General features: G+C 42.2%; 1 protein-coding gene across 5 annotated transcripts in view; it reads right to left on the bottom strand.

The window, feature by feature from the left end:
* Nucleotides 1-2,376: 2,376 nt before the first annotated feature.
* Nucleotides 2,377-19,262, bottom strand: part of khdrbs2 (KH domain containing, RNA binding, signal transduction associated 2) — a 784,395-nt gene continuing 767,509 nt past the window's right edge. For 4 of the 5 annotated variants that reach the window (XM_051919152.1, XM_051919154.1, XM_051919153.1 and 1 more), the window contains exon 9: nucleotides 3,924-4,872. In XM_051919152.1, coding sequence (XP_051775112.1) covers nucleotides 4,775-4,872 — 98 coding nt within the window. In that variant the 3' untranslated portion in view covers nucleotides 3,924-4,774. Of the gene's footprint in view, nucleotides 2,469-3,923; nucleotides 4,873-19,262 lie in introns of those variants that run through there. The other variant, XR_007933520.1, reaches the window with a different exon arrangement.

Raw genomic sequence — 19,262 nt, 5'->3', positions numbered from 1 at the left:
TCAACAATCTTTGTTTTCAGATCTTTGGAGAGTTGCTTTGAGGATCCCATGCTGTCACTCTTCAGAGGAGAGTCAAAGGGAAGGAAGCACAACTTGCAATTGACCTCCTTAAATACCTTTATATCTCATGATGGGACACACCTGTCTATGAAGTTCAAGGCTTAATGAGCTCATCACACCAATTAATCAGCATTGAGCAGTGACAGGCATTCAAATCAGCACAATGACAAGGGGACCCACATTTGTGCACAGCCAGTTTTTCACATTTGATTTAATTTCATACATCTAAATACTGCGTCACTAAAAATCTTTATTCAGAAAACACCGCAGTGCTCAGATGTTCCTAGGAAATGAAAGACATACCACTGTTATCTTTTTGGTTAAAAGGAGAGGAAATTATTATGCAGGCTGAGAGGGGGTCCGAAACTTTTTCATATGACTATCTCTGTATGTGTGATATATATATGTATATATACATACATTCAGATACAGATGTACTTTTATGTGTATGTATGTATATATATATATATATATATATATCTGTCATTTCAACAGATAGCACATCACAAATATTAACAGTACTTTTCCTCAAATCAAATGGCATATAACAGAGACTTATGGTGCACTGGAAACATTAATGCTGAGATCTAAATTGATTACTGATTGGCAGATAGAACAGCCTATATATAAATAGATAGATAGCGTAGTTGGCAGGATTAGACAGATAGATAGATACGTAGATAGATAAATAATTTGTCTATTGTGTAGTGCCTTTCATATCTATCTACAGTATTATATAGTACCTTTCCTAATTATCTATTATATAGTTCCTATATATCTATCTATTATATAGTGCCTTTCGTTCTGTCTGTCTGTCGATCTATCTAGATAGAGCCAGTAGATATGAAATACACTTTATAAAACATAGATAGATAGATAATATTGGTATATATGGGTATTCATATAAAATGCAGTATACATGCTGTATATATTGTTCTGTATATACTGTACATATACTATATTATGTAGGTCAGACCTCCATACTGACTGAAACCCCACACAGGTGGTCAGACTAATTCTGTGACTTGTAAAATGGGCGGGCTGCACCAGTGAGGACTGGGGGTGTCAATTAGATCCTTTTCATGGGCGTGGTGCCTTAAGTACAGTATGTGTGCCCCTTTGTGCCCAACAGTGCTGAACGTTTCCCCTCGATTTAACTCTGCCCAGTCATGAAATCTTACAGTAAGTGAAAAACCTCTGTTCCTTAGGGACAAGCTGACAGAGATGGGAGTAGATTCATACCTGGTGGCATGGATCGTGGGCTATCTTACAGACAGACCTCAGTATGTGCGTCTCGGGAACTGCAGGTCTGACATTGTGGTCAGCAGCACAGGAGCGCCGCAGGGTACTCTACTTTCTCCGGTCCTGTTCAGCCTATATACATCGGACTTCCAATACAACTCGGAGTCCTGCCACGTGCAAAAGTTCGCGGACGACACTGCTATCGTGGGCTGCAGGAGGAGGAGTATAGGAACCTAATCAAGGACTTTGTTAAATGGTGCGACTCAAACCACCTACACCTGAACACAAGCAAAACCAAGGAGCTGGTGGTGGATTTTAGGAGACCCAGACCCCTCATGGACCCCGTGATTATCAGAGGTGACTGTGTGCAGATGGTGCAGACCTATAAATACCTGGGAGTGCAGATGGATGATAAACTGGACTGGACTGCCAATACTGATGCTCTGTGCAAGAGAGAACAGAGCCAACTATACTTCCTTAGAAGGCTGGCGTCCTTCAACATCTGCAATAAGATGCTGCAGATGTTCTATCAGACGGTTGTGGCGAGCGCCGTCTTCTACGCGGTGGTGTGCTGGGGAGGCAGCATAAAGAAGAGGGACACCTCACGGACAAACTGGCCCCTTGCGTGAGGAAGGCAGGCTCTATTGTACGCACGGAGCTGGACAGCTTGACATCTGTGGCAGAGCGACGGGCACTGAGCAGACTCCTGTCAATCATGGAGAATCCATTGCATCCACTGAACAGGATCATCTCCAGACAGAGGAGCAGCTTCAGCGACAGACTGCTGTCACCGTCCTGCTCCACTGACAGACTGAGGAGATCGTTCCTCCACCACACTATGAGACTCTTCAATTCCACCCGGGGGGTAAACATTAACATTATAAAAAGTTATTGTCTGATAATAATGTAGGTAAAAACAATCTTTAATATTGTTTTTTGTATCAGTATGCTGCTGCTGGAGAATGTGAATTTCCCCTTGGGTTTAATAAAGTATCTATCTATCTATCTATCTATCTATCTATCTATCTATCTATCTATCAAGATCAAATAAAGCTGCTTACCTGGACTTGAACTTCTGCTGGGGTTCGTTTTAATGTCTTTTTTTATTTATGTATATACTGTACATTTGTTTTGTACTGAGCAGTTCCTTGATAATTGTTTCCTACCTGTAAAAGGAAAATGTGTCATTTGTATGCAGAGAAGCGTACAGCAGGAGTAACAGTAAGGAATGGGTTTTTCATTTAAAGCAACACCTCTAAAGAGAGCATTAATTAAGAAATGAGCATGCAAACAGAACAAAACCTGCAAGGCACTTCTTTAACAATTCAAAAGTGAATGGAAGGCTTTTCATTTTCCTTGTTACTATCAAAAAAGTAAACCAATCTTAGATACAATGGAGCCATCATCATTTCATTGTTCTTTTTAAGGATTTACCGTTTTTGATTGCCCTAAACCATACTTGCAATCTTTTCTTTTTTTTTTTGATAAATCGTAGGTTATAAATCTTAAGTTTAGCAAGATATTCATCATTAATATTAGTTTTAGTCTTGTTTATTGATTGCAGGGTTATATATATATTGAAGAAATAAAAATGAAGCTACTATTTAATGTTAATTAGCGGTTTTTAAGAGCCTAGAAACCTACTATTTTTTGGTTAAAGTTGGAAGGTTTACTTTTTTAACTATTAGTAACTTTATCATTTAAAACTTAGCGTTGCATACGCAAAATTAGAGAGTTACTGTTAGGGTTACCTGTTTAATGTTTAGTCATCCTTTGAGTCCTGCGATCTATTTCCTTAATAATCATCCGGCATCTCGGTCTACTAGTCAGAAAAGAAATATCAGCTCTCTACACTGGGGCGGCGTAATTTCGCACTGAAAATTACAAATACAGTTCTGCTGAGGTTGGATTAAAAATAATAGTAATAATAATAATAATAATAAAAATAAGAAAATAAATAAATAAAAAAAAAGAACAAACATCCGGGCAGTGACACTGATGACCTGCTGGTAAAGACATTAATTGGCAACTGGGTAATGCATTCAGTGCACTGCTCTGAGTGAAGACAGGAAGGTGACTCTATGCAATGTCCACATGTTGGATGGCTTATTAAATGTGCAGGGAAACTCAAAGGCATTTAGACAGTCGAAGAGTGAGTGGTAAGTGGCAGGCTTACCTCTTTAATCTCCGTTACGTTCTCACGAGAGAGACAGAGAGGGACATGCTAGTGCAAACAAGTCAATCAGAGTTTGTGTTTAGTAAGATCAAGCTTAGAGGATAGTTTAAAATCCATTTATTGTTCTAAACAGTTTTTCTCCATTAACATGTTAAATACATTAAGATTACTAACCATGTAACAGTTTAGCTTATTAGCTTTTTTTTTTTTTTTTTTTTTTTTAAAGTTTTTTAACAACCACTGCGTATTAATACAGCTTTTAAATCTTTACACAAAAGTTCTTAAAAACATAATTTCAGTTTTTTGTTGTTGTTGTTGTTGTTATTGTTCTAGAGTTTGGTTTTCCCTCTTTTTTTTTTTTTTTTTTATTAAGTATAAAAACAATTTAGCCATTTCATGAAGAAGAAATAAAGCAGGCATTTAGTGCTAAAAACCAAAGAATTCATTGCTTTTTTTTTTAATTTTACAAATTTAAAAAAAATTTCAGCTTTAATGACAAAACAGAATTGACAAGTTATGGTCACCTATTTAGAAGAAGCTTACACAAGGAACTTTAGGTGCTTAATGTTTTTTCTTTTCTTTTCTTTTATAAACAAATACAAGTTAAAACACCGAACAGACCACTTAGTTAGCTACATACATAGCTGGTTGCGTTCCACCCCATTAAAACAGCATTTTTAAAATGTTTTAATTTACAAACTAAAGCTATTGAACATCGTCAAACTAACTAACAAATTAAAGAAGACAGTTTATTATAGCAGGACATATATCTACAGCTGGGTTACGTCTCTCTGTTACAGTCTCTTCTCTCCGGCGTTCCAGGATCCACTAAGGCTCAAGAGTCTTAAAAGCTGTAACAACAGCATGCTTTTTAGAAATTCTTTTGTTTTTTTTTTGTCATTTTGTTTTGTTTTGTTGTTTTTTTTTTTGTTTTTTTTCCTTGACTGAAAAATACACAGAAGTCTGACAAACCAAAAGAGCAGCATCTCGATGCGTGGGTTTACTGACAGAGCTTGCCAAGTGCTTTCATTTTAGGATTTAGTCTTTCCCTTTTTTTTGTTATTTTTTATTTAAGTCCATGTTATAAAAAAAGAATAATGCTGACTTCACTGCGGCACCATAGGTAACATAAGATGTGTTCAGTGTACCCAACAGCACACATCCCTAGGGGTTAAAAGAGCAAGGAAGGACCAAAAAAAAAAATAGAAATGGACTATTACTTGTATTGTCGATTAAGTGTCGAATACAGGAAAATTAATGTAGTCTTTGAGCAGGAGTCGCCGACGAGGTGCACCTTTAATATCTACCATAGGGGTGCTCTCTGTAGCCCCCTCGGGATAACCTCGGCGGTGGAGCCTTCAGGCTGGGGCGAGCAGAAGGCCAGTCTTCTTCAGCTAGATTTGGAGAGAAAAGAAAAACACAAAAAACCAAAAAGAGGAGAGTGATGGACAAGCACAGGTTGCCAGATTCCCCAGAGTGAACGGCTCCATGCATTTAAACACCACTAAGTCACCACAAATACAAAAGAGAACAAACAAAAAAATAAAAAAAAGGCACCACAAACCTTGAGGAAGAGAGTCGCTTATATATAGCTTTGGGCTCTCTCTCGGTGTTTCACGTGACAAGCCGTGAGCTTAGATAACAAAACACTCTTTCCATTTTCCCCATCCTGTCCCTGTTTTACAATGTAGTCGCACACCCAGCACCGGATGAAGTGTTCGTTTATGTGAAAGAGAGCGATCAGGGCGGTGGCGGATCTGCACTGCATTTGTCATTCCCACAGGTGACGCATCACAAACATAAACCCTGCTTTTATGAGTCCCATACCAAATGGCATATAACATTCCTACTACTGTAGGGATTATGCGGGGATGAGGACTTAGAGATGACTGTAGATGCGGGCCTTGATGACCGGGAGCCAGTTTTCATGATCTGTGTTGTGTACTGATTCTGTGCCATTGTGCCTTGGCTTCAAAAATCACATTTGCAACAAGTGACTCATCACAAATATTTTTTTAGCAATAACAGGCATTTCATTTGTCATTCCAACAGATGGCGCATCAAATAACCCTTCTTTCATGATTGCTACACCAAACGGCATGTAACAGAGACATAGGCATTACATTTGTCATTCCAACAAATGACACATCAAATATTAACCCTGCTTTCATGAATGCTACACCAAACGGCAAGTAACAGAGACACAGGTATTGTATTTGTCATTCCAACAGATGGTGAATCAAATATTAACCCAGCTTTCATGAATGCTACACCAAACAGCATGTAACAGAGACATAGGCATTACATTTGTCATTCCAACAGATGGCGCATCAAATATTAACCCAGCTTTCATGAATGCTATACCAAATAGCATGTAACAGAGACATATGCATTGCACTTGTCATTCTAACAGATGGCGCATCAAATATTAACCCTGCTTTCATGAATGCTATACCAAACGGCATGTAACAGAGACATATGCATTGCACTTGTCATTCCAACAGATGGCGCATCAAATATTAACCCTGCTTTCATGAATGTTATACCAAACAGCATGTAACAGAGATATAGGCATTGCATTTGTCTTTCCAACAGACGGTGCATCAAATATTAACCCAGCTTTCATGAATGCTATACCAAATAGCATGTAACAGAAACATAGGCATTGCATTTGTCTTTCCAACAGCTGGCACATGACCAACATGTGTAGTAATGCATGTTATTACTACAAATGTTTGTAATGCATCATCTGTTGAAATGACAAATGCAATATATTGTATTACTACATACATTGCAAAGTACATTCCAACAGATGGTGCACTACAAGCATTCATGTTGATTACTCAGATTTCAAACCGTCTTAAACGGGTAGCACTGCTAGTTTTGAGTAAAGCAGCATACCGGGGATGTCTGACTCCGATCCTGGATATTATATTTTAGCCAAGGTTCCTTGTTTCATGTTCTTTATGTTCATTTTTACCTTGGTTAATTATTTGCACTGTTCCTCGTTTTCAATTTTGCTGTATAACCGTTGCCTTTGTTTTGTGAGTGGTCCCCCAAGAGGCGGGGCCACCTGCCACCCTATTTATCTGCCGGTGGTTCATTTTTAATGTGCTTTTCATAGGCTCCTAATCTGCTCTGCTTTGGAATTTGTTGGAGAGATGGAGTACCCTGAGGCAGAGACTCACGCAGACACGGGCATCGGCTGGCTGTACTGGCAAGGTGTTAGTCTGTAAAGCTGCTGCTGTAACCAGCACGCCACTGTTACGCCATCACATAAGAGCCACCAGTGCCACTGTTGAACATGCTACTGGTTTGTGGACCTCAACAGACTGGGTGGTACGCCAGCCCACCCACACTTCTAGAAAACTTCCCGAGTCACCAGCCAAACTCGTCATGGATGCTGGCTGCCCAAAGCAAACCTCCCGGGCACAGGTAGAACATGCAGACCTCACCAATGCGATGACCTGACTGGAACTCAAACCTAACTGCAGGATGGCACTGCCAGCCACTGTGCCATCAATATTTTTATTTCACTTGGACAAAACCCAGTCAGTCAGAATATTTTATTTTATTTTTTCTTTTACAGTCTCATTCTCCAAGCAATATCAGCATGATTATAACAGAGTGCCTAATAAAAAGTAATGATATTGGAAGCTTAGAATGGATCATTTAATACTCCTCTTCTCTTTATGATTAATTTTTAACAGATTACATTAACGCAGTTTCTTGCAACTTATAAAATCTGGAAGTGTTCTGCTAGTGACGTGAAGGTCACACTGACTGTGTGCATTGCTGCTTTTATTTCTCTCTCCCCCCTGAAGGAATCAAGTTTATAACAGCATTCATTTACTGGGCCAAATGACACAGCAATTCCTTTAAATGTAATTAGAATGCCAATTGCCCTGCAAATTAACTTGCATTCACGACCCTGGACCCTGAAGAGGACAAACGGGGCATGGAAACGGATGGAAGTAAAGAGGCTAATGGCACTCCCATTACATTTTGTTTGGCCCTCCGAGCCAGGTGCTCCCTTCCCCATGAATTATTGGCTGGTGTGGCACATTCAGCCGTTCCACCATTAACCAGACTAGGGAAAGGTGCAAACTGCCAGTGACACCCACACATATCCGTGACAACCGTTACAAGCAACCTAGGTGTGCCATGGAAATAATTGTGTGGCACACCTGGGGCTGAACCTGAGAGGAACAACATCCTCAGGTGGTCCACTCTTGGTGGACTTTCTCGTATACAGAGCTCCATGCTTCCTGGTCGGAACGTGTCAGGGTGGCCTTGAAGTCACAACCATGTAGTGTGTGTGTGTGTGTGTGTGTGTGTGTGTGTATCATGGGCAGTGTGTGCCTTTCCATAGTCCTCATAATGGTGGAATTGTAAGGCCAGCTGATGGTTCATGGGGAAAGGAGCACCTGACTCGGAGGGACCAATAAACTGAAAGGGGAGGAGCCGACCACAGCTAAAGTCATGGTGGGAAAGGGAGAAAGTGCCAGACCAGACGGCAAAAAGCAAGAGGGAACGCTACACTACTCGCTGGAAAAAGTCAGGTGAACCCGAGTTCATTCCAGTAAGAATCGCTTTCCTTTTCTTCTGGATGAGGTGAAGTCACTCGGGAGAGGACCTGACAGGCCAGCGTAAAGGACTGTGTGTGATGAGGTACGGCTCGGCGCATCCTTCACAATAATATACAATGATGCCTAACAGGGAGTTATTTAAAGGACTCTAAATTCACGTGACTCTGGTGACTCTTCCCATGAAGAGCATGAGGGGTCATGAGGTCGCTGGAAAGGGGTGTGTGGCGCTCCTGATATCTCTGCAAAAGGACAAAGGTCCAAGTCTTTAGAGTCCTGGTGCTCCCTGTTTGTGAGACATGGACGCTGTCCAGTGACCTGAGATGAAGACTGGACTCCTTCATGTGTGTCTCTTCAGAGGGTCCTTGGGGCCCGCTGGTTTGTCTTTGTGTTGCTCACGGAGTCCTGAATGAGGCACATGACCTGCAATGTGAGGGAGCGTCAGTTACGGCACTACGGCCAAGTGGCGAGATTCCCTTAGGGTCATCTGGCTTATTGTTGAGGACCGAGTGACTGGACCAGGACAAGGGGTCGCCCACCTAACGCCTGGTGCGGCAGATAGAAGATCATTTCTGGAGGGTGGGACTGGACCGTGTGTCTGCCTGGGGGGTTGCCAACCAGGAAACCAATCTGTTTCGTCGTGTAGTGGGTGCGGCAACGCGCTGTACCAGTGCGTGCTCCCCAACTTGACTTGACTTGACTCGTCCTTTGTTATTTTACACCTCTGGCTCCTTCCCATCCTGAACCCAAGCTGTTTGGTCATATGGTGGGAGCGGCAATGCTCTACCACCTGACCTGACCTGACTCTAAAGCAGTGGTCTCAAACACTGGTCCTGGAGGGCCGCGGTGGCTGCTGGTTTTCATTCTAACCCTTTTCTTAATTAGTGATCTGTTTTTGCTGCTGATTAACTTCTTTTGAATTCATTGAATCTCAACGTTTAAGACCTCCCTGAGTCCGAAAACACCATTTTTGGAATTATGTGTGTGTGTGTGTAAACACGATAACTTGAGTACGCTGTCACTTAGGTCAACCAAATTTTGCATAAAAGTATTTGGTACAAAACGTAGATTTCTATCAACTTTTGGGCTTTTTCCATTAACCGGAAGTAGTAATGTACCTTTTATTCATGCAGCTGCAGAGTCCGATTTATTCAACTTTACTTTTGTAATACAGTAATCCCTCCTCCATCGCGGGGGTTGCGTTCCAGAGCCACCCGCAAAATAAGAAAATCCGCGAAGTAGAAACCATATGTTTATATGGTTATTTTTATATTGTCATGCTTGGGTCACAGATTTGCGCAGAAACACAGGAGGTTGTAGAGAGACAGGAACGTTATTCAAACACTGCAAACAAACATTTGTCTCTTTTTCAAAAGTTTAAACTGTGCTCCATTACAAGACAGAGATGACAGTTCCGTCTCACAATTAAAAGAATGCAATCATATCTTCCTCTTCAAAGGAGTACGCGTCAGGAGCAGAGTCTGTCAGAAAGACAGAGAAGAAAGCAAACAAATCAATAGGGCTGTTTGGCTTTTAAGTATGCGAAGCACTGCGGCACAAAGCTGTTGAAGGCGGCAGCTCACACCCCCTCCGTCAGGAGCAGAGAAAGAGAGAGAGAGAGAGAGAGAAAAACAAACAAGCAAAAATCAATACGTGCCCTTTGAGCTTTTAAGTATGCGAAGCACCGTGCAGCATGTCGTTTCAGGAAGCAGCTGCACAGAAGGTAGCAACGTGAAGATAATCTTTCAGCATTTTTAGACGAGCGTCCGTATCGTCTAGGTGTGCGAACAGCCCCCCTGCTCAATCCCCCTACGTCAGGATCAGAGAAAGTCAGCGCAAGAGAGAGAGAAAGAAAAGTAAGTTGAGTAGCTTCTGAGCCATCTGCCAATAGCGTCCCTTGTATGAAATTATCTGAGCAAACCAACTGAGGAAGCATGTACCAGAAATTAAAAGACCCATTGTCCTCAGAAATCCGCGAACCAGCAAAAAATCCGCAATATATATTTAAATATGCTTACATATAAAATCCGCGATAGAGTGAAGCCGCGAAAGGCGAAGCGCGATATAGCGAGGGATCACTGTAGTTGTTTAACCAGTAAGCCCGTGATTCGCCAGCGAATCGGAAATCCAAGAATGGCAATCAGTTTCTGTTCCGTCCGATATCTGGATGGATGACATATGGAGGGTGGGTGCGTCTGGGGAAATGTCATTTAATTCCATAAGCATATCTGTAGTAAAGCGGTCTCGTTTTGTGGAGACGTGATTCCGTTGCCTTTGCTGATACCGACTGCTGGCAGAGTGGAGCACAGCAAGTTCAGTTTACAGGTTGTGGTGTTCGTGTGCCAGCCACTGAGTCTGGGAAGCCGCTGGGTTAGAGTCTGTGACTGTCATGTGATCTATATCACTGTCACAGTGGATTAGAGCAAGTGTAGTGAACAGGTTGTGTTGTTTGGGCGGGACGCCGCTGCGTTTGACTCTGGACTCTGGGGCGGGCGCCAAACTGAATGACAGCTATGTGATCAATATTACTGGCACAGTAGGAGCCATGACTGTTTTTCTTCCGCTGTTTTAGAAACGCGTTGTAGGCGCCTGCGTTCATCTTGTGTATCCATGCAGGCTCGTTTTTGTATTTCCGTTAGTTGAGCTGTTTGTTTTTGGAGCCGTGACTCCGTTAGCTATACGGCGTCTACTGTTAAGAATTATAATTGCACTTACGTTTAATACGGAGCGCTCGTGTATTGTTTCTTTCCATCTGGTGCCGTTTCTGTGTTTTCTGTGGCTGGACTGTTAATAATGTATTACTGTAATACTGTAATGTGATTCAAATATGCTATGTAGTATGGACCTCTGGGATTTCCGTACTGTAAACCAACCTTTGAATCCTCTCGTTTATTTTTTTTTGCTCTGTGGCGGGCTCGTTGCAGTGCGTCAGTGTGCGTGCGCTTTGATGCGCCCTGCGCTATTTTTTTGCTCTGTGGCGGGCTTGTGTGCTCTGTAGTGGGCTCGTTTTTATTTTGTTGCTCTGTGGCGGGGTTTTATGTTTTTGCTCTGTGGCAGGCTTGTTGCAGTGCAGCAGTGCACCTCGATGCGCCCTGCGGTATTTTTTTGCTCTGTGGCGGGTTCGTCCATATTGTGCTGCGCTATTTTTTTGCTCTGTGGTGGACTCGTCCATATTGTGCAGCAGTGTGCGTGCGCTTCGGTGCGCCCTGCGTCCATATCCGGTTTACAACCTTCGGTTAGTAAGATGGATATATTGTTAATTTGATTTGTTGTTGATGGTTCTTTAATGTTCATGGTATGAAAATATAATCCTTGTCTTGCGGTTTACTCAGTATCAATCCTCATATCTGAGTATATGAGAAAGTCCACCAAGAGTGGACCACCTGAGGATGTTGTTCCTCTCAGGTTCAGCCCCAGGTGTGCCACACGATTATTTCCATGGCACACCTAGGTTGCTTGTAACGGTTGTCACGGATATGTGTGGGTGTCACTGGCAGTTTGCACCTTTCCCTTGTCTGGTTAATGGTGAAATGGCTGAATGTGCCAGGCCAGCCAATGGTTCATGGGGAAGGGAGCACCAGGCTCGGAGGGTCAAACAATCTGTAATGGGAGGAGCTGACTGTATGTAAATTAGTGGCGGGAGAAAAGGGAAGGAGGAGGAGGAAGAGAGAGTGCCGGAGCCAAAGGGGAAGGAGATGCCGCAAGAGGGAAAACTACTCAACTCGCTGGAAGTCAGGTCAGGTGAACGCGGAGGTTCGTTTCTGTAAGAATCATTTTGCTTTTCTTACGAATGAAGTGAAGTCATTCAGGAAGAGGACCTGATGGGCCAACATAAGGGTATTAGTATATAAGGTAGCATTGCCTTTTCCAGAACAGGAGGTACAGCTCAGTGCATCCTTCACCATAGCAGACTGTAGATCAGGGGTCTCCAACCTTTTTTCCCCCCACTGAGAGTCTACTTTTACAAAATGAAAATGGCCGAGAGCTCCTCATGTTTTCTCACGTTTATTCTCATAGCTTATTTCAACCCAAACAAACTGAATAAGCTTGTTTTGCCGGAACATTTACCAAAGGATTACTGAAAAGGAAAAACGGAAGTTTTATAACGGCAGAGCCGAAGTATTCAGTACTTCAGACTTATGTAAACAGCAGACCGTGAATGGAGCCTTCTGCAAAGGACAGGGGTACGCTGGTTTGAATTATTTTTGCAAATCAAAAGGTGGCCCCCCATTTTCTGCATTTCCATTATGTCATCACCTCACAGGGCTGCCCATTATCTCCGTTGCCTCACAGCGGGGGCCGTGTGGGTGATGGCGCCTGTTCAGTCGGCTACTCCATCAGCAATCAGTGCTGCGCTTTTTTTATTTCAGCCTGAGAGAAGCCATTGAACGTCTACCTCAGAGATTTACTTTCTCCTTTATGTCATTTGAAAACAACTGCCATTCACGAACACACACACACACACACGCACTCGGATCGCCTGCAGCTGTGGTAGCCAGGAACAAGCGCCACGGATGGTGAGTCATAAGAGGTCCCTCCATGACAGACCACCTTAGACTTTATAAGACTTGTGTTAATGACCGATTCAAAGTAATTTAAATGGTACAGGGAGAGAGACACCACATTCCTGTGTAAGTATCAGGCTCTTATCCTCCACATCAGTGGTCCTCAACGTGTATTAGACTGAGGACCACTTTATTTTATTTCTTGTATTAGGAATTTTTTAGTTTTCATGGACCCCTTGGGGTCAGAGTGCAGGGTCAGCCATTGTATAGCAATTGCAGGTTAAGGGCCTAGCAGTGTAGGATCCCCTTTGTCAGTAATGAAGTCTCGAACTGGCAACCTTATGGGTATCAGTGCAGATCTTTAGGCTCACAGCTCAAAGCCAAGGATATGGAAGACCACCTATGGCAAACAGCCATGCATTACCATAAATTCTGCAACACAATTATCACATTCTCTTTTTCTACAGGTACTTATGTGAGAAAATATTTTATCGACACAATGAACAAAGACAACCTCAAACAGTGAGTTAGTAAGCCCGAGCAGGACTATTAGGTGGAAATCACCTCCTTAATTTAGCCCCCTTCGGTTATGCCTGTGAAAGGTGTCCTAAGAAAGACAGCAAAAACCCACCGGCACAAACCGAACTCTGTCCAGCCTCTACTGCTCCTTTCAACACTGCAAGCTAATCCTCTTAAGCCAGATTTATACTTCACGCAATGCGACGCATGCTGCAGAGGACGCTCCTGCTACGCAAGCGTTGTACTGTTTATACTTGAGCGTGTACTTTACGTAAATCTGGAGGAATCCACCAGGTGACAGTGTGAGATATCATCATCTGTGTTGTGAATTGCCTGGAACAGCCATTAAACTCTGAACCTAAACCTTACCACAATATCTCTGAAAAGGATGTTTAATGATTAAATCCATCAGTCCAGGGATGTGTGCATTCCAGCAAGCATTGGGCACGAGGCAGAAACAATCCCTGGACGGGCCATTAGCTCATCGCAAGGTGAATACAAGCACACACATACACACTGGCGTCATTTTAGTGTCACCACATCTGCATATTTTTGGAAGGAAACCGGAGCCCACTGTGGTAACCCAGCAGGAAAACATGGAAACTCCAGGCAGGGAATACCAGCGACGTGACACCCTGTGAGACAGCAGCGCTACCGCTCCACCATCGTGTCACCCCCATTATTAACAGTAGTCATTATTTAAACAAAATTACCAATTTATCTGTAAAATGTAACATACATACATCAGTGCATTTCATCATGAAAGTGATATCAAGTATAAATCTAAGAATTCTAAATGTGCAGAGAGTTGGAATATCATACATTTAATGTGCTCAGTGTGGTGATCTATTGCTGTTTGCCACCGCTGTCAGTACCAGAGGAAGCACCAGAAAAAAAAGACGGCACAGGAGACGGTATGTGAGACTTTTAAAATGTATCATGTCATTATGATCGGGAATATGCGACGCTTGAATATAAAAGCACCACGAATGCATCTGTATGTCTGCATTTTGCTTCACCACATTGCTGTGTGAGAAGGGCCAAAAACATTCTCAAGGACAAAACTCATCCTGGAAATTCTTTGTTTGTGCTCCTCCTGTCAGGAAGACGCTTTCGGTCAATCCGTGTGCGCACAAACAGACTAAAAAAGAGCTTTTTCCCCCATCTACCCTAAACTTTCTGATCTCTGAATCTCCTCAGTCTGAGACCATTTTTAATTGAACATGTGCAATAAGCTATATTGGTAATGTGCAATATACTAATGTAATACAATATAGAATATGTAATGGACTATTCATTAACAGGTGCAATAACAATTTATGCTGCTGTACTTTGAGTAATAATAAATTTGCTCTGGTTACTTGATCACTTAACACTGTATATGACATATTTGGAATTATTTGACTTTTCTTTAAATGCACCTTGGGGCTGTCACAGAAAGTAACACAATAAAGTGCTTAAACTTGAACCATTCATCAAACATCGAAGCGTGCACATCAATCTCAGAGGATCCTCAAAGCGGCTTTCTGTCACATGTAGATAGTAAACAGAGACTCTGATGCCACATTCCAACTTTTAGCACACTGCGCCCTCCGACTTTTTGCTGGTACTTCAACTCACGCATGCGTTACGTTAATTTCTGAGGACCTGCTCAGAGGACGCATCAAATGAACGCTGGGAACGCGTGGCAGCCATGATGCGGGCTCGTACGCATTCTGAGCGTGAAGTGTAAATGAGCCCTTAGTGCTACTCAACCAGCTGCCATGTTGGCTCCATTTTGGTGGTTTTACCTACACATGTTCACCTCTCTTGCCTTTTTATCTCCTTTCCCTTGTGGGTTGGGTGGCACATGCTGACCCAGTATTATATATATTGTCACACAAGTCAGAGAGTCACCCTCCAGGTGTAATTTAACTGTGGCCTGAGACGGGGTGCTACCGTTAACTATATTGTCTTCTTTTGCCTTCACAGCACCAAGAAACCTCTTAGTGAGGGCAACGGTCTCTACCCCTTCAGGATCCCAGACCCTAAAAGCACAACCACCCAGAAGGAGGCTTCACTCATTGACTGGGGGACTGAAGAGACGGATATCCTTTATACTCTGATCCTGCGTGATCTAAAGATGTCATAAGAGAGATTGGTTCTTACAGTTGTTTATATTGCTAGAGGCCACATCTTGTATTTGTTTTTGTTGACTTAGTGCATAAATGGGGATGGGCAGGTTTGCACACCAACTTTTCTTTCGACCCGTCATTCCCTTGAATGACCACAACACATTTTATTTATATTATATATATATCATCTTCTTCTTTCAGCTACTCTCGTTAGGGGTTGCCACAGCGGATCATCTTCTTCCATATCTTTCCATATCATCACCTGCATGTCCTCTCTCACCACATCCATAAACCTTCTCTTAGGCCTTCCTCTTACCAGGCAGCTCTATCCTTAGCATTCTTCTCCCAATATACCCCTCATCTCTCCTCTGCACATGTCCAAACCAATGGCCTCTCTGACTGTGTCTCCCAACCGTCCAACTTGAGCTGACCCTCTAATGTCCTCATTTCTAATCCTGTCCATCCTCGTCACACCCAATGCAAATCTTAGCATCTTTAACTCTGCCTCCTCCAGCTCTGTCTCCTGTGCCAACATCTCCAGTCCCTATAACATAGCTGGTCTCACTACCATCCTGTAGACCTTCCCTTTCACTCTTGCTGATACCCGTCTGTCACAAATCACTCCTGACACTCTTCTCCACCCTCTCCACCCTGCCTGCACTCTCTTCTTCACTTCTCTTCCACAATCCCCATTACTCTGTACTGTTGATCTCAAGTATTTAAACTCCTCCACCTTTTCCAATTCTACTCCCTGCATCCTCACCATTCCACTGACCTCCCTCTCATTCACACACATGTATTTTATCTTGGTGGTCTTACTGACCTTCGTTCCTCTCCTCTGTAGAGCAGAACTCTACCTCTCCAGGGTCTCCTCAAGCTGCTCCCTGCTCTCGCTACAGATCACAGTATATATATATATATATATATATATATATACATACACTGTATATTGAGTGATGTTCAAAAAGTTTATGCACTTTTATATTTTCATTGGAAATGGTGAAGGCGGGAGGAGTAGTAATTGGGCATTAAAATGTTGGTACGATGCTGGGAAAATTGCATCACAAAGAGAGGTGACTGTAGGAAAGTGACGACATTTGTTTTTGAAATTCTTAATAAATAGAGCTAAAAAAGTGTGGAAACTTTTTGAACATCTCTCATATATATAAATATATATATATATATATATATTATACACACACACACACATATATATACATATATATTGATTATGTGTGTGTGTGTACAGAGCAACTTTCCAGATGCCAGTGCAGATCCTTAGCCTCTGAGTCATCACTTTGCCAGTATGTATGTATGTATGTATGTATATATAGAATATATATGTATGTATATATGAATACAAGCCTCTCATATTTTATGACATTTTAGACACTCATGAGGTCACTCTTCTGTACTACAAGTCCCAGGCAAACCTGCAGGTGTCCAAACTGGGTAGTCAGAGGAGCACTACCAACTCTTCTGCTTGGAGATTAATTACTCATCATATCCAGTCATTCCTTGTCCATCCATTATTTCTTCACCCTGATTGGGTTGAAATCCAAGGATAACCCTGGGCCTTAATCCTTTGGTTATAGCCTCCTGGCCAAGTAGGATTTCATCCTCAAGCACATAAAATGAGGTCCTGTCTGATCATGACAGATTGCTTGAATGTTAAGGTGAATATTTTTAAGGTGACACCACTAACACAAGTTCTGTTTTCTCCAGAATACAGAAGGACAATCTGGAGGACCACTGGTGTCACTTCCACTGGGAGTCATGGTCTGATGTCACCTGCCACTTCTGCTTTGCTATATAAGGACTCCAGCACCCTTGTCATTCTCAGCCTGACCTTAACTTAGAGTGGCTTTCAGAGTCTCAAACCAATTAAATTAAACTGTTTATGCAACGTCAACATCAATATTTATTCTAACCTGATATTAAAACCCAATACAACCAGGACCGGGGATAGACAGTGGAAACCCAACACTTTATCTTGTATCTATTGTTTATATACAGTATATATATATATATATATATATATATATATATATATATATATATATATATATATACACACATACAGTACTGTGCAAAAGTTTTAGGCAGGTGTGAAATAATGCTGTAAACAAAGAATGCTTTCAAAACTGGAAGTGTTAATCATTTATTTTCATCAATCAACACAATGCAGTGAATGAACAAAAGAGAAATCTAAATCAAATCAATATTTGGTGTGACCACCCTTTGCCTTCAAAACAGCATCAGTTCTTCTAGGTACACTTGCCCACAGTTTTTGAAGGAACTCAGCTGGTAGGTTGTTCCAAACATCTTGGAGAACTAACCACAGATCTTCTGTGGATGTCGGCTTCCTCACATCCTTCTGTCTCTTCATGTAATCCCAGACACACTCGATGATGTTGAGATCAGGGCTCTGTGGGGGCCATACCATCACTTCCAGGACTTCTTGTTCTTCTTTACACTGAAGATAGCTCTTAATGACTTTGGCTGTATGATTGGGGTCGTTGTCCTGCTGCAGAATAAATTTGGGGCCAATCATACGCCTCCCTGATTGTACTGCATGATGGATAAGTATCTGCCTATATTTCTCAGCATTGAGAACACCATTAATCCTGACCAAATCTCCAACTCCATTTGCAGAAATGCAGCCCCAAATGTTCAAGGAACCTCCACCATGCTTCACTGTTGTCTGCAGACACTCATTATTGTACCGCTCTCCAGCCCTTTGACAAACAAACTGCCTTCTGCTACAGCCAAATATTTCAAATTTTGATTCATCAGTCCAGAGTACCTGCTGCCATTTTTCTGCACCCCAGTTCCTATGTTTTCGTGCATACTTGAGTCGCTTGGCCTTGTGTCCACGTCGGAGGTATGACTTTTTGGCTGCAACTCTTCCATGAAGACCACTTCTGGCCAGACTTCTCTGGACAGTAGATGGGTGTACCTGGGTCCCACTGGATTCTGCCAGTTCTGAGCTGATGGCACTGCTGGACATCTTCCGATTTTGAAGGGTAAAAAGCTTGATGTGTCTTTCATCTGCTGCACTAAGTTTTCTTGGCCGACCACAGCGTCTACGGTCCTCAACGTTGCCCGTTTCTTTGTGCTTCTTCAAAAGAGCTTGAACAGCACATCTTGAAGCCCCAGTCTGCTTTGAAATCTTTGTCTGGGAGAGACCTCACTGATGCAGTAGAACTACCTTGTGTCTTGTTGCTGTGCTCCATGACATGAAACTGTCTTCCACAACCTCACCTTGGTAGCAGAGTTTGGCTGTTCCTCACCCAGTTTGAAGCCTCCTACACAGCTGTTTCTGTTTCAGTTAATGACTGTGTTTCAACCTACGTGTGACATTGATGATCATTAGCACCTGTTTGGTAGAATTGGTTGATCAGACACCTGACTAGAATCCTACAAAATCCCTGACTTTATGCAAGTGGACCTACAAGAATTGATGCTGGTTTGAAGGCAAAAGGTAGGAACACCAAATATTGATTTGATTTTGATTTGTCTTTTGTTCGCTCACTTTGCATTTTGTAAATTGATAACAATAAACAATCATTATTTATATTTCTGAAAGCATTCTTTGTTTACAGCATTTTTTCACACCTACCTAAAACTTTTGCACAGTACTGTATATATATATATATATATATATATATATATATATATATATATATATATCTTATATATAATTTGCCAGTCTACTCACTCACTCACGTCTGTCCGAAGCCGAATGCGCAGTCGCCTTCTGCGCAGCTTCCCGAAAAGCCTTACGAGACCGACATCGCGGCAGGCGGCGGATTTACGGCCGCAAAAATGCAAAGAGAAAGGCGACTTCGATTAAAGCTCTAGAGGCCTGAAAGGCGATTTCGACTACAGCTCCAGGCCTAATTACGCATTCATTCAATAAACCTATATCAGGTTTCAGGTGCTTATACTTATTACTATTGCACTCGTGCCCGTTTCATCTTACGTTGTTAAAACGGGCTCTTTGTCTAGTAGATAGATAGATAGATAGATACTTTATTAATCCCAATGGGAAATGCAC

Source organism: Erpetoichthys calabaricus, chromosome 15, assembly GCF_900747795.2.
Source record: "Erpetoichthys calabaricus chromosome 15, fErpCal1.3, whole genome shotgun sequence".
NCBI lineage: Eukaryota > Metazoa > Chordata > Cladistia > Polypteriformes > Polypteridae > Erpetoichthys > Erpetoichthys calabaricus.
Note: the sequence above shows the minus strand (reverse complement) of the source record. Positions and strands in the feature narration are given on the sequence as shown.